The sequence below is a fragment of the Vombatus ursinus genome, unplaced genomic scaffold (genome assembly GCF_900497805.2).
Source record: "Vombatus ursinus unplaced genomic scaffold, bare-nosed wombat genome assembly UNPS02014870.1, whole genome shotgun sequence".
Lineage (NCBI taxonomy): Eukaryota > Metazoa > Chordata > Mammalia > Diprotodontia > Vombatidae > Vombatus > Vombatus ursinus.
The window spans coordinates 5,507,939-5,523,683 of NW_020954648.1; the positions used below are offsets into that span (position 1 = coordinate 5,507,939).

Here is a 15,745-nt window from a genome sequence, read left to right on the forward strand (position 1 = left end):
TATTAAGGTATTTACTGTGCACACATACATATATAAAAGAGGTGATATGGTTTCAAAAGTATTAAAGGACTGATTTTCAAGATATCTGAAAGAGGAAGAAATACTGAAAGATTGGGAAAAAATCACAATAATTAAAAGGAGATTGATAGGACATCAGTAACTACTGATCCATAAGTGTATATTCTTATCTTTATAAACGTTTTATGAGAATTATCTCCACGTGTGTCTAGGGTATCCTTGATGAAACTATGAGAACAGAATAGTCACATAATTGATCCCACTATGTTTATTCTTAATGTTTATGTAAAAATATTTGAGAACCAAATAGTCTTAAAGGCATCCAAGAGGTATCTGTCACACACATGTTAAGATCACACAAGATAACCTGAACCAGAGAGATAACTTTGTTTAACAATCCTTTGATTATCAGTATGAATGGAGCCATCAGACAAGGAGATGTACAGTCACCGAAGGTGGTCATGTCATACAGGATGTTCTGCCCAGAGACCAAATACAAGAATGTTTCCTTTTACATGCTGAGTTTCTGTAGACACTGCTGTTTGTAGATGTCTTTGTGCTGAATACAAGTATCCCCAGAATACTGAAGAGCCTTCTTCCTGAGAACCCTGACTGCTGAAAAAGGCTCAGGCTAACAGACCATAGAAGTATGCCAAATAGATGAAGAATGTTTATTTCTTCCAACATGAAGTTAGATGGGCAATCCATTCACTTAGTCCATCAACAACATAGGTTTTAGATAGACTCTGCAGACGCCAGATGTGCTGGTACTCCTGGAATGTTAAAGTCCTAAAGGGAGACGTCTGGATGATTTATAGGAAGATGTGGGCAGGAATCACTCAGGAAAAAGTATGGTTGAGTTAGGATCTACTCTGTTTAATGGAATAGCTACACTGGTGAGATCAGGGATCCATAGAAATTTGGAAGTACTGGGACAGTGTCGTGCTCTTCTCCTTTAATGTATTATGCTTTCTCTCTGCATTTTTTTTTTCATATTGGTGCTTTGAGCTTGTTATAAGTCAATAAAGATTATTCATTCAGTGATTTTAGCTTATCTAGAAGTTATTTCAACTAAGAGTCTTTTAATGGAAGATTTAAAAAAACTTGAATAGCTATCCTTTTTTCTTAAATGTAGTTTTGTGATTGGGAAATAAGTTAAGTGGAAGCAAACAAATAGGTTGCTTTAAATTTTCCACCCACTGTTTTGTTATTGCCATGGATTTTGACTTGCCATATTGATGCTGAGATTTAGGTGGCCAACATATGCACTGAAGCCTTATGAGTTATCTTGCTGTTGAGTTAATATTCATCAACAGTACATTTTGCTGTTGTACAACATAAATTTGATTTGAGGAAAGAATATTTTGAAACAGATGTTTAACTGAACTCTATAAGGGCAGAGTTCATATCTTATATTTTGTATTCCCCTTTCAGGTAGTAGAGGCTTAATAAAAACATGACTTTATGATTGCACTTCTGTATGATAACTTGACTTTTAAAGCAAAAGTAAAACTAGTGATCATTTTAAACAGATGTATTCTAAAGTAAGCATATGTGACCTAAATACATTGTTGCATTATGTTGTTTTTCAACTGTTTGTTGATCTTTCCTTTATCTTTCATATGTGTTATATTTTCTTGTTAATTCTTTTTCTTTACTGTCTTCTCACTTTTAGGAGAACACCAGCAGCCTCATTTTCCTGGCCTTACAAGAGGATTAGTAGCTGTTCTTTTGTACTGGGATGGAAAGCGATGCATTGCAAATTCCCTCAAAGCCTTGATACAGTCACGGCGAGGCAAGACATGGACACTAGAACTCAGGTCTGCCTATTTCTTTGGATTTCACTTGGTTTTACAGATTTAAAAAAATTTAATTTAGGAGTTACCTGGGACATCATAATAGGAAGTGGTATGCAAATTTAAGGCAAATATTTACAGTAATCTAAACAGTGACTTTTATGTTATCCTGAGAAATATGTGGTAGATTTGAAATGTACATTCTATTGATTTCTACATGAAAAATAATGAGAATGTACAAGGTTAGAAGCCTGTTGAAATTTCAAAACATAAGCATTATCTAAGGGATAATTTTTAGCACATCTTAATTGTTTTAAATACAATTTTAAATAAAAGAGAAACAAAAATCAATGAAAAATACCTTAAGTTATAAGTGAACTGTTTTGGCTGTGCTATATGTGCAGCTAATATTGGCATACTGAGGTTTTATGGTATCTCCTGTGCTGAATAGGTGTAAGTATAACATCTCATTCTAACTGTTTATTTCTTACCATTATAGTCCTGAGCTGGTGTCCATGACAACAAGGTTTACAGATGAACTAATGGAACAGGGATTGACTCATAAAATCCTCACTCTGGTGTCACAAATTGATGTGAACAATGAGTTTGAGAAACTACAGCGAGAGAGAGGCTTGGGCAGTGAAAAGCATCGCAAAGAGGTAAGGGTTCATCCAGATGACTTCTTTCTGTCTCTTAAAAATGTAAAATGTAGTCATATAAAGTTATTTAAAATACACATCTGATCCAGCCCCATGACCTCTTAAGGTGACTAGGGCAACCAGTTGTAGGGAACTGCTTGGCAGTTGTATTTTCTATGTCTCTTGTTACTCTGCTGTATGTCCGAGGTGAATTCTTTATTAAGGTCATTCCATATAGCTGTTTGGTACCTACGTGGTTGAACACCAGGGGCTGACTACTTTTAAAAGTAGTTTAAAAATGACTTGGGGATTCAAATATATTTCAGTTAATTAGGCCATATTAACTTCTTGCTTCATAATGAGAGCTGTATATTTGACTTCTAGGTTTCAGATCTCATCAAGGAATGCCGCCAGTCTTTGGCAGAAAGCCTGTTTTCCTGGACCTGCCAGTCACCTTTAAGCAAAGATGATACTCTGCTCCTGATTGGCCATCTAGAAAGAGTCACAGTTGAAGCTTCTGGCTCATTGGATAGTGTGAACTTGGCTCTTGTCATGGCTCTCCTTTACTGCTTTGATATCAGTTTTATAGAGCAGGGTGCAGAAGACCGAGAAGGTACTGGAGAGTGTAGGGGATAGAGGGAGGGAAAGAGGGGAGAAGAGAGAGAGAATGTGTTTGTACATGAGTATATATGTGTAGGCATATGTGTGTGTGTGTGTGTGTGTGTATGTATGCATGCATGCATGCATGCATATGTGCATGTACTTACATAAATGACTTCATTGCAATGGGGAGTTCCTGGTGTGGAAGCTTTCCCTACCAATGCCCATGGACAATCAGTTGCTCTGCAGCTTCTTTGCCTTAAAGAGTTGTTTAGGGCACCAAGAAGTTCAGTGACTTGTCCAAAGTCACACAGCATGTACATGTCAGAAATGGAACTTGAACTTGAACCTAGAATGGCTATGTTATATGTAAAGATAGGCATTTTAAATACGTTTTTGAAATTTTGGGATTAATGCTTAAATTTGACTGTTTACAAAATTCAACTAAAATGAGAAATGTTATAAGCTTGTTTTCAAATAAGAGGCATTTATTACCAATATTTTACTATTCATGTGTTTTTAAAATAACATTTTAAATATATTAATTTTTATATTAAGTGTTTCATATATGTAACACATACAGTTCCATTTATACTTTTGACCTTTGGAGTCAGAAAAGTATTGGCGTAAGTGAATTCTATTTGCCTAGTATATAATTCTAATTGCTTATTTTTTATTTGAGGTTCCTAAGCCTTTCAAAAATATCTATTCTAAAGGAGGATCTTGAGACTGAAGTTTTAGAAATAAATCATTTTTTGAGTTGCACATTGCTGTAAAATGGTTAAAATTTCATGTTGTTATTGTTCAGTTGTTTTTCAGTCACGTGCAATTCTTTGTGACTCTATTTGGAGTTTTCGTGGCAAAGATGTTGGAGTGGTTTGCCATTTCCTTCTCCATCTTACTTGACAGATGAGGAAAGGGAGGCAAACAGGGTTAAGTGACAGGGTCACACGACTAGGAAGTGTCCGAGGCCAGATTTGAACTCAGTAAGATGAATCTTTCTGACTCTAGGCTGGCACTTTATCCACTGTGCCACCTAGCTTTCGCTTTAGTAATTCACCCCAAATTTCGCTTTAGTAATTTTTAAACAGATTTTCTTTAGAACTGAGAAAATCTAAAAGAAATAGTAATCTCAGTTTTTAATTCCCTACAAAATTGTGATCATAAATATTTGCACATATAATGCTCTCAGTTTTGTTTTTTGGGCTGGACCTGATTTCATTGTATAAGGAACTAATTTCTTATGAGAAAACTCTTGACCAATGCCAATTGGCACTTCTACAGCTTATGAGTCCCTGGGGCATTGTGAGATAAGTTCACATAACCAATATGTGTCAGATATAGGACTTGAATTTCCTGTCTGCTGAGCTGCTTCTTAGTTATCCCCTAGTTGAATTCTTCTTTATCTCACCCTAGTCCCCTTAATCAAGACAGTTGATGGAATGTTGACATCTTCCCCTTGCCTGTGGATTGTTTCTCCATGTCTCTCCTCTTTTGCTTCCTCTATGGCAAGTAGGATAAGCTAGACAAGTTTTCTAATTCCATTCTAACTCCATGGAGTCAGATCTCTCCTATTTGTTTTCAAAAAAATGAAGCCTCATTAAATAAAATAAATTCAGAATGTTTTGAATTCCCTGGATGTCAAAGATGATTGTCCTTAAATGTTTACTTTTGGTGGTTCATGTTTTTGAATACTTATTTGCCTTGTAGTTTTGAGATCAGTTGGGTGCTTTTGGTTATAATGCTTTTGGCTAGTAAATTTGAAGTCCCTGTATAGGCTAAGTGGCTTTTTGACCAATTCAGCAAATGTAATTTGAATAAACACATGATTTGTTCTTCTATTTCATATATTTTGGTAGAGTTTTAACCTATGCAGAGACCTCTAAGTTCTTGTTGCTTATAATTTATTTGCTAAAATCATGTCTTTTATGATATAAAGGTAACATTAAGTTGTTTTCAAATTCCTATGGTAGGGGAAGGATGTTCTTTATTAGTTGATATGTACATTTGGTAGTGCTATCTTTCTCTTACAGTTTTTCATTCTGTGTACATTGTCTATTTATGTATTTTGACTTGACTTAGTAATTAACTGAAGAAAAATCAAATCTCTTTTAGCCATTCTTTTTTTTTATTCAGGAAGTGAGAATGTCATTATTATGCGGTTTTTGGTATAATCACCTACTTTACAATTACAGATATAATTCATCAACTACCACTGTTAACAGAGAGACAGTATATTTCATCAATTCACTCACGCCTTCAAGACTCACAGCCTTGGAAATTACCTGGCCTGCAAGCCACTGTTAGACTTGCCTGGGCATTGGCATTGCGGGGGATATCTCAACTCTCTGATGTGCCAGGTAAATTGATTAGAGACAATATTGTAATTTCTGAAGTCTTTAAAACAAAAACCTGCAATTTGTTTTACACAGTGCAATTTCAATAGCAATGGCATCTGCTTGTTGAAATAGAAACAACTATTAGTATAGGAAGCTATTTAGAATTACATCAGGTGTAAATTTTTATAGTAAATCTTAAGTTAGCTTTCTTGTATCAAAGAAAATTCTAAGGTAAAGAAATTCAGTTACACTTTTATTTCTGATGACAAGTAATAACCTTTTAAAAAAGGCAAATAGAATCCAATTCAAATATATATTGAATGCCTTCTTTGAGCAAATTCCCAAATAGGATCAATTGGAAAAAGATGTGTAAGATACTGTCTGTATTCTGGAGAGATTATGTATGTATTTGTAGTAGAAAAATATTTACTGAGTTGCATCTGTTCGAGGGATTATCATTTTTTGACCCTTTAATCTATTAGGTTATAGATGGCCTGTTCTTGTTCTTAAATTTTGATGCCGTAGAGAACTCTTTTTTCCTACATCTGCTAATGTACTTATGCAAATGTTACTAAAGACTTGACTCTTTTCTGGTCTGAGACCCTTCTGTCCTTCCTACACAATTTCTTGAACCTGAAAGTCAATGAAAATATCTGTGTGGTAACTCTGAGAATAGGTGAAGAGAGCTTTCCTGCCATCTGGCCCTCATCACTGTGAAGCTGATGGCCGTGTTGAGCAGTCCTTTGCAAAGGCAAAAATCAAAACAAAACAAAAACAAACAACCCCACTAACTTTGAATTTTTTAGGAAATGTGGTCTAAATTTATGGATTTAAAGCTCGTCAATTTTATGTGTTTTAATATATATATTTTTTTATTATACTGTGCCAGATTTCATGAGGTCATTACTTATATGCTTCTTTAGATAAATTTAAGGCTGTTTCTGTATAATTTTGAAGTAGAATCCTTAGACCGTGTTAATATGGTAAAACTAGAATAACGGTAGCCCAGAAGTTATCTTTGGTTATATCAGTTACAATTTGTCCTTAATTCTTCTCTCATTCTATGGAAATAGCTTTTCCCCTTATGTTTTGAATGCCACTCTATCTCCCTCATATATGTTCACCTGTGTAATCCAGTGTTTGTTTGCACATCAGCAAATAGCATTTTGACAGCTTTTCTTGTGCCTGGCAAAGTATGCATTAGTAGAGGAATCTGAGTTTTATTCAAGTAAGGTATATTGATGTATATCTTCAATGAATAAATTTACCATTATTTTATTATTTTTTCCTAATTTCTTTTAAGCTCTTGCTGAATTTACAGAAGCAGATGAAGCAATGGCAGAGCTTGCAATTGCAGACAATATCTTCCTTTTCCTAACTGAGTCTGTAGTGGGGTCAGAAAACTTCTACCAGGAAGAATTTTATATTCGCAGAATTCATAACCTCATCACAGACTTCCTTGCACTTATGCCAATGAAGGTAAGTTATAGAGGCCCAGAATTGGGACATAATTACAACATACCTAAAACTTGGCTTTGGTAAATTAGCTTTGTTTTGGAAACAAGCCAAACTTTTCAAGATGGGCAGACCTTTGAATGCATTCACTAAACTGTTTGACTTACTGTGAAAATGTGGAGGTTCATGAACATGTTGTGTTGTAATTTGGTTTCTGAATCATGGAAATTGATGACATATGTATTCTGCTAATTGAGTTGAGCTAATAGGGAAGAATTTTTATCATGGATAGAGAACTGACTCCGAGAGAGGAAATAGTATATAAACAGCTGATTCTGTGGACAGAAACTTATGAACAATATGGTCCCCAGAGAGCAGTGCTGGAGTTGATTTTATTTCACATTTTTACAAATGAAAGGGAAAAAGAGAATACCTAGTGAAAAATCTAGGCTTGTAGATGACGCCAAGTCCTTCTGGGTACCTGATAACCCAGATGGCCTTCTATCAACACCTGTAAATTAGCAGATTTAGGGGGAAATACAAACTTTCTTTCTATAGTGATTTGACTTTAATCTTCCAAGAAGAAGATCTCAGAGTCCTTGTAGGCTGTGTGCTGAAGATTTCAAGTCAGCATGGTGCTGTGGCCATTTTTGTTGGCTTTTTTAGCCAACAAAATGCTTTAGGTTCTCAGGGAACCTCGCATCCCTTAACCTTTCTGAGTCTTAGTTTTCTCATCTGTAAAATGAGAAGATTGGACTAGATGACCTCTAAGGTTCCTAAAATCTGTGAATAATCTTGCCATTGTAAAGGGCATGGTGTCCATACATGAAATACATTGGGGAGTTTGATTGCTGTGCCTCCAGAAAGAGAAAGCTGTTGAATCAGAAATGAGAAGAATATGATTCTGAATGGAGGTAGCATTTTATTTGAGAATGAGGTATATTGTTTTGAGGAAAATAATCATTGTGTAGTGTCCAAAAGTCAAGAATTTTGATGACTGGTTTGCTTTGTCTTCAGTTTTCATTGAACTGAAAGTATATTTGCTTGACAGCTACAAATTAACAAAGATAGCTCCCATTCTTAAGTATTGAGCCAGTAGAAGCGCTTAAAAATTTGATTTTATGTGTATATTTGCTATGAAGATTTTGGCTTTCAGGTTTCCTTCTAAGACAAATTGGGAATGGAAAGACTCAGGAGGAGTAGAATTCAGTGATCTGATTCCACTGTTTGTACATGGTAGTGTTTTTAATGAGGAAATGGAATTCTTTTTTTATTCTTTTGGAATATATTGTAGGCTTGGTAAAGGTTGGTAACAAAAAATTGACCCCTGTCTGTGGCATGAAACATGTACCATTAAAATATTGTCATACATCATAGTTGATAATTTAGTGATAAAATCCAGCTATAAATATCTTCACTTTGTTACAATAGTGCAACTAGGTTACAAGAAAGACATTCTTTTATACCTAATCTCTTTGTATTAGCTGCCATTTTTAAAATTTCATTACCTTTAATACATGTCTTTAACATGTGTAATGAATGTAATAGGTGAAGCAATTGAGAAATAGAGCAGATGAAGATGCTCGAATGATTCACATGAGTTTGCATATGGGTAATGACCTTCCTATTTCACTTCGGAGAGATCTGGAACACCTTATGCTTTTGGTAAGCCACATTATTAGATACAGTTTAATTTTTTTTTTGTCTCTATGAACTCTTGAGCTGTTTTACCTTAAGTTAACTTATACACGGAGAATGTCCATATTTATGTGAACTATCTTTGTTTCTTGTGTCATCATGAATATTTTAGGTATTCTTTACGATGATATTATTGTCTCTAAGTCTCATAGGGAAGAGTTAGGGTGGAACGTGGATGATTGAAGGAAAGCCAGAATTCATCCCTCTTTGTCTAGAATGAACTTCCTGGCAATAATATTTAGCTTTCCTCAAGTACCTATAGTTTTTAGTGTTTCCCTCTTAGCTTCTTTTTTCAGGACCTGATATTCATTAGTCCGAGGAACTTCCAGTGAGGAAATTCCCTTTACTAAATCACAGAGGTATCATTTTGGCATCTTATAGTGTCTTAGAGAGTGGCCTGGGGGCATCTACAAGATAAATAACTTGCCTCGAGCCACTTAGCCAGCATGTATCAGAGGTGGATCGTGAATACAGATTTTGGCTATCTGGTACATGGCACAGTTTCTCTTTATTATTTAGAAAAACTGATTGTAGGTTATATTGGATAGGAGAGAAAGGGAGAAGTCAAGTCATTAACTCTTCATCAGACATCGGTGATTAGTTCATAATTTGTAATTGTAGCTAGTAATTTAATAAATATTTAACCTCTTTAATACTAAGGTTGTAATCATTAAATTTCTGAATTTTTTTTTTTTAAGAAAAAAATTGACATTTCCCCTCAAAAATCTATGTTTGCACCTTGCAGGTTGCTGAGCTGTATAAAAAAAATCCTTTTAATTTGGAGCTTGCTTTGGAATATTGGTGTCCTTCGGAACCTCTTCAGACTTCTACTATCATGGGATCTTATCTAGGGGTAGCTCATCAGAGACCTCCTCAGCGCCAGGTTAGTTATAGCTTTTATTCTTTTACTTAGTTAGATATGTTAAGGTAGAGCCTTTAATTTAACTATATTTCAATTTTTCTAGTTATTTCCTTGCAACAGAGGTCTGTATGTAGGTCATTAACAATGTTTCCTTTTTTTTTTTTCCTGCTTCTAAATTTTTCAGGGTTAATTTTTTAAGATAATTAAAGCCTTTAATTTTATATCACTCCAAATAGTGGAGCTGGAATTAAGGTCTATGTATGTGCTTTCAAAAAAGTCCCTCTTTAATAGATTCCTTGTTTTCAAGTCATATGAATGTTTAAATTATCCAGCTCAGAGAGCTTTTTGTTGTTTTCTTTTTCTTTTTTTTTTTTTTGTGAGGCAGTCGGGGTTAAGTGACTTGCCCAAGGTCACATAGCTAGTATGTGTCAAGTGTTTGGTCTGAGGCTGAATTTGAACTCAGGTCCTCTTGACTTCAGGGCCAGTGCTCTATCCACTGCGCCACCTAGCTGCCTCTGTTGTTTTCTTAAAGCTTTCTAGGAGTTGAAACTTTCCTTGGAAACCAATTGAGGTATAGTATTACAGTGATTAAAGAGTGCCCAGAATTCAAAAATTTTAGAGTTCAGTGAAAACTTAACAATAATTTATTTTATTTCATTTTTTTGGAGGGACTGGTTCTTTATTTCAGAAGATACTGTCAATTTTCAGTATCAAAACACTTGCAGTATTGGTTCTTCTTTCTCCAGATTGGTTCCCAAATAGACCACGCCAACGGAGAGTACATTTAAGCCAATAAGCTGCACAATGTAAACCTAACACAGACCTCACAGAAACCTCAACCAAAAAAAGGAATTAAAAAAGATCCTCACACTGCCAGCCTGTGGAGGTGGGGTGGGGGGCGTAGCAATCCTTGATTTTAACTGCTGAACTTTATGGATGCTTAGTTCTTTATGGCTTTTCAGAATCCCTTCTAATTGGATTCATGCTCTTCTTACTCCGTTTTCTTTGGACATAAAGACCAAGTGGTCAGCACCCCCCCCTTACAAAATTGGAAAGGAGGCTAGGCAAGAATACAGAAGAAAAAAAAAAACTAGAGGTCATGGTAACTATAAATATATTCCAGGTCAGCAGTGCTGTGGTGTCAAGAACCAGCATGATTCTGGCATGTATTTTAAAAAAGCCTAATAATATATAAAGATAAAGAAACTGTTAAACAGGAATTTGTGTGATGTGTAAAAAACCTGACATTTTCATCTTACCTTTGTGTAATTTGAAATTCTAAAGGTTATTGTATAGTCATAAATATTTTATTTGTTGTGTATAGTCTGGCTTATAATTAAGAATATTTAGAGAGATAGCATGGTATATGAGGCACTTAAGTGGCACAGTGGATAGAGTGCTGGAACTGAAGTCAGAAAGATCTGAGTTCAAATCTGGCCCCTGACACTTCCTAGATTTGTGATTCTGGGCAAGTCACTTAACCTGTGTCTGCCTCAGTTTCATCATCTTTAAAATGGGGTTAATAATAGTACCTACTTCAGAGGGTGGTTATGAGGATAAAAATAGATAATATTTGTGAAGTATTTTGCAAACTTTAAAGGCCTCTATAAATGCTAGCTTATAGTTGTAGGGGAAGATTACTGTATTTGGAGTCAGAGAATTTGGGTTTGAATGCTGACTCTTGCCACTTACTAGCTGTATGACCTTGAGCAAGTCATTCTGTGGCTTCAGCTTCCTCATCTGTAAAATTAGGAAGTTGGACTGGTACCCTCCTAGCCCTAAATCTATGAATCTTCAAAAGTTTCTAAACTTGACATCTGCCTAAATTAGTGTGGGGATATATGTAGGATTCCACTACACATAGGCCAAGGCAAAGGTAAAGAAGAAAAGACAAGCAAAATACCAAGGGCCCATATATGAGAAAAAGAATAGGGAAAAATAATGGTCTTGGGCGAGGTTGTATGTGCAGGTAAATTGTGTTAAATATCCTGTTCCATCTATTACCTATTCCTAGTTTAGTTGATGAATTGGACTAGGAATGAACATTTTGCTATTTTAATCCCAAAATACACCTATAGATTTTCTCTATGTGCCTTAGGTGAGTCCATTTCTAGAGTTCTGTTTCGTATATTTAAGATGTAGGTTGCCTGGAAACATTCTTAGGACCTTCTTCACAAGGTTATTGTCATTGTTTTAAATAAATGGCATTTCAGGTCCATAAAACAATTCCTTTAAGTTAATTCTATTTACATTTAAACTGAATTTGTGACCAATAAGCATTTGAAAATTAACTTATTAGTCAGCACACATTTATCATGTGCCAGGCGCTGTGCTAAGCACTGGAGATACAAAGAATGACAAAAGACAGACTTCTCCAGGAGCTCATATCTTAACAGGGGAGACAACCTGCAAATGACAGAGTACAAACTATGTATGTGTGTATATACATAGCTGTATATTTACATCGATATATATAATAAGCATCCAAGATAAATTGGAGATCATTAGCAGAGTGAAGGTACTAAGATTAAAAAAGACTGCTTCTTATAGAAGGCAGGACTTTAGCTGTGACTTGAAGAAAGCCAGGAAAGCCGGGAGACAGAGATGAGAAAGGAAAATTCCAAGCAGTAGGGAACAGCCAGTGAAAATATCTGGAATTAGAAGATAGAATATCTTTTTTTTTCCTTTCTAGTTTTATTTATTTAAATTATTTATTTTTAGTTTTCAACATTCAGTTTCATAAGATTTTGCGTTTTTAAATTTCCTTCTCCTCTCTACCCAAAAGATAGACTATCTTATGAAAGGGATTGCAAGGGGGCTATAGTTACTAGATCACAAAGAACATGGGAATGAGTAAGGTGTAAGAATTCTGGATAGTTTGGGGCAAGGGACACAGGTTATAAAGGGCTTTGAACGCTAGACTGAGGGTTTTATATTTGATCCTGGAAGTGATAGAGAGCTACTGAAGTTTAGTGAATAGAGAGGTATTTTGGTTGGTCCTGTACATTAGGAAAGTTACTTTGATAGCTGAGGAAAGAAGGGCCTGGAGTGAAGAGAGACCATCCACAATAGTCCAGGTGGGAGGTGATGCATCAGAGTGGTGGCAGTGTCAGAGGAGAGAAGAGAACGTATGTGTGAGAGAGATTATGAAGGTAGAAATGATAAGATTGGGCAGCTGATTGAATGTTGGGCATGAGAAAGAATGAGGTAAGAATGTGACCTAGGTTGAGAACCTCCTGTTTAACTGAAACTGTTATTGATTTTAAACTGAACCTAGCTGTAATGCTGTCTTAACATGGAGGAAAGATGAATTTGATGTAAACTACAGACTTTTTTCTTTTTTTCTTTTTCAGGTTGTCTTGTCAAAGTTTGTTAGGCAAATGGGAGACCTACTTCCTCCTACTATTTATATTCCATATCTGAAAATGCTCCAGGGATTGGCCAGTGGGCCACAGTGTGCTCATTACTGTTTCAGTTTGTTAAAAGTCAATGGCAGTAGTCATGGTAAGAACAATTTAGAAACTTTCCAAACTGATTATAGCACCCCCAGGCAGATTATAACTGCTGATGAAATTTTACATGGCAACGTATATTCTTTTCTATGTATATTAAATTCTTTTTCAATATGTATTGTCATTATTAAATAAAACAAGAAGTGACAAGATTAGGCTGATCTATGATGATGAAAACAGGAAAGAAGCAAATGGCCAGTAGACAGGGCAGGAGCTTGGGCTGTTGAGAAAATCTGACTTGTGTACTGTTAACACACTGGTGTTTGGGAAGGTTTTTTTAGTTCAATTTTAAAATGTGATTCAGTTTGCTGAATTTTAGTTTTCACCCACCTTTTCAAGATCGTATCTATTGTGAAAAGCAAACTGTATCTGCTACACAGTTCTTACACCTAGTCTTCCTTCACAGGTATGATTTTACAGTATTTTACTCAGTTTGGGTGTTTTTCTCTAGGCCTTCTCAAACTTTTCCACTTAATTTGGGGTATAAACTGGACATAATCTGATCAGTACAGATCATAGCAAAACAAATATTTCCTGGTCTTAATGTTATCCTAATCTTTCAAAAACTTAGACAACTTTAGATCTGTTCATTCATCTCTCTGGGTACTCCCTCTAGTGGTACAAGTTGCATACATTTATGCCTTTTTATTCTGTGGCACTTTTTTGTCTGTATGCTCCCATAAATCCTCCATGGGGGCGTGTTACACCCCTTGTGCTAAGGACTATTCTTTTAAGATCTCTTGACATCAAATGATTTCCAAAGGAGCACACAATATGTCTGTCAGTTATCCCTCATGGTATGCTATAGTAAAATTTCGTTTGACAGTATCCCTTCACAATGTTATACATTGCATTATGAAATTTTCTGCTCTTTGTGGGAGGAAGCAGTCCTTTTTGTAACTATATGAACACAATAAGCTTTCTTTTTTATCAAAGGGGGAACTTTGGGTGACTAACCCCTAAATGGTTAATCATTAGCTAATTAAGTAATACATTGGCATGATTTCATGTTAGACAATGTATGAAAATTAATCTGAAGGTCCCAAAAGGGTGACATAGAGCTTGCAATCTTACATTTTACAATATAGTAACCAGCAAGCTTGCAAATAGACATTTTATCCACACATAAAGGAGAAAGAAATTCAGCATTTTAAAGTTGTTTTTCTACCTTCATTTCAAAGCAATTAAGAAATTGTGTGTTGTGTCTTAACAGCTGAAAACATTCAAGGAGCAGGTGGCAGCCCTGTTTCCTGGGAACATTTCTTTCACTCTTTGATGTTGTATCATGAACACTTAAGGAAAGATCTGCCAAGTGCAGATAGTGTTCAGTACCGTCACCTACCTTTACGAGGCATCACCCAGAAGGAGCAGGATGGATTGATTGCTTTTTTGCAGCTCACAACTACAATCATTACATGGGTAGGTAATCAACTTTCCTATAGTGTTAGGGATCTATGTGCTTTCAGAAAAAGACATCTTTAATAGGTGTAGTAGATTTCTCTAGTCAAAACTTTAGGATGATAAATGACATGCACCTAACATGCTATATTGATCTCCATGTCTTCATAACCATCAGAGGGAAGGATACTCATGCTTATTAGGATAAGCTGAACATTAGAAACATTAAGTCAGAAAAAAGAAAATAATTCAGTATAAATAAGGACTTTATTAAAAACTCAAAATATAATCCATGATTTTGGAATTGTGCTCTTGCTGATGAATGAAACTTATTGAGAAACCTACGCTACTTCAGCATTGGCATCTAATACTGATGAAGATTTTTCTGTGTTGATAGCAAGAATTCTCCAAGAGAGCTCAACTCCAGAGTCTCATAATAGTGTAGAAGTAACACTGTGTTCTTAAGGGCTGTGGCAGCAGAGCACAAGGTCTGGCAGGTCCAACCAAGTGCACTTGCAGGATAGGCCTAATGTAAAGGATTGGAGGGTAGTTTTCTGAGGACCAGCCTAGCTAAGTTTGGAAAAACTCATTACCAGGGCAAAGGGCTTATAACTTTTTTGGTCAAAGTAGCTCTCAAAGACCATCTGCTAAGGATAGGGGAGTTGCAGTCTGTATTACAGCAAAATCGCAGATGCCTGATTCAGAGTTAATGACTTGGTTTTTTTGTTTTCTCCGGTCAAGCTGGTATTAGATGTATTTTTCTTTCTTTCTTTTTGTGAGGCAGTTGGGGTTAAGTGACTTGCTCAGGGTCACACAGCTAGTAAGTGTCAAGTGTCTGAGGTCAGATTTGAACTCAGGTTCTTCTGACTCCAGGGCTGGCACTTTATCCACTGTGCTACCTAGCTGCCCCTAGATGGTTTTTTTTGTAAACATTTTTATTTTTGATAATTTATTTATTTTTAATTTTCAACATTCACTTCCATAAGATTTTGAGTTTTAAATTTTCTCTCCCTCTCAATCCTCCCTTCCCCCCTCCCCTGCCCCTCAAGATGGTGTGCAGTCTGATATAGGCTCTACTTAAACATTCATATTAAGCATATTTTCCCATTAGTCATGCTGTAAAGAACAATTAGATCTAATGGAAGGGAAACCACAAGAATGAAGCAATAAAACAAAACAACAAAGGAAAAGGAGAGCAAATAGTTTGCTTCTATCTGCATTCATACTCCATAGTTTACATCTGGATGTGGATAACAATGTCCATCTGAGTTAGATGTGTTTTTCTCAAATACCATTTTAAGGAGATCAGAATAAGCTTAGTTTCCTTAGCCTAGCGTTTTAGGTTCATTATCCAATGACCCAGCTTACTTAACCTGTTCTGTCTTCTTACTTTCCAATATAGTGCTATAAATGAAGTCAAGCTACTGTC

The 15,745-nt window shown here is 35.6% G+C and overlaps 1 protein-coding gene across 2 annotated transcripts in view; it reads left to right on the forward strand.

Moving 5' to 3' along the window:
• The window catches only part of NUP205 (nucleoporin 205), a 90,466-nt gene that overhangs the window by 9,263 nt on the left and 65,458 nt on the right, over positions 1 to 15,745 (forward strand). For both annotated transcript variants that reach the window (XM_027842332.1, XM_027842333.1), the window contains exons 4-12: positions 1,694 to 1,838; positions 2,314 to 2,473; positions 2,837 to 3,065; positions 5,248 to 5,412; positions 6,695 to 6,870; positions 8,395 to 8,511; positions 9,290 to 9,427; positions 12,760 to 12,910; positions 14,132 to 14,337. In XM_027842332.1, the coding sequence (XP_027698133.1) occupies positions 1,694 to 1,838; positions 2,314 to 2,473; positions 2,837 to 3,065; positions 5,248 to 5,412; positions 6,695 to 6,870; positions 8,395 to 8,511; positions 9,290 to 9,427; positions 12,760 to 12,910; positions 14,132 to 14,337 (1,487 nt within the window). The remainder of the gene's footprint in view (positions 1 to 1,693; positions 1,839 to 2,313; positions 2,474 to 2,836; positions 3,066 to 5,247; positions 5,413 to 6,694; positions 6,871 to 8,394; positions 8,512 to 9,289; positions 9,428 to 12,759; positions 12,911 to 14,131; positions 14,338 to 15,745) is intronic.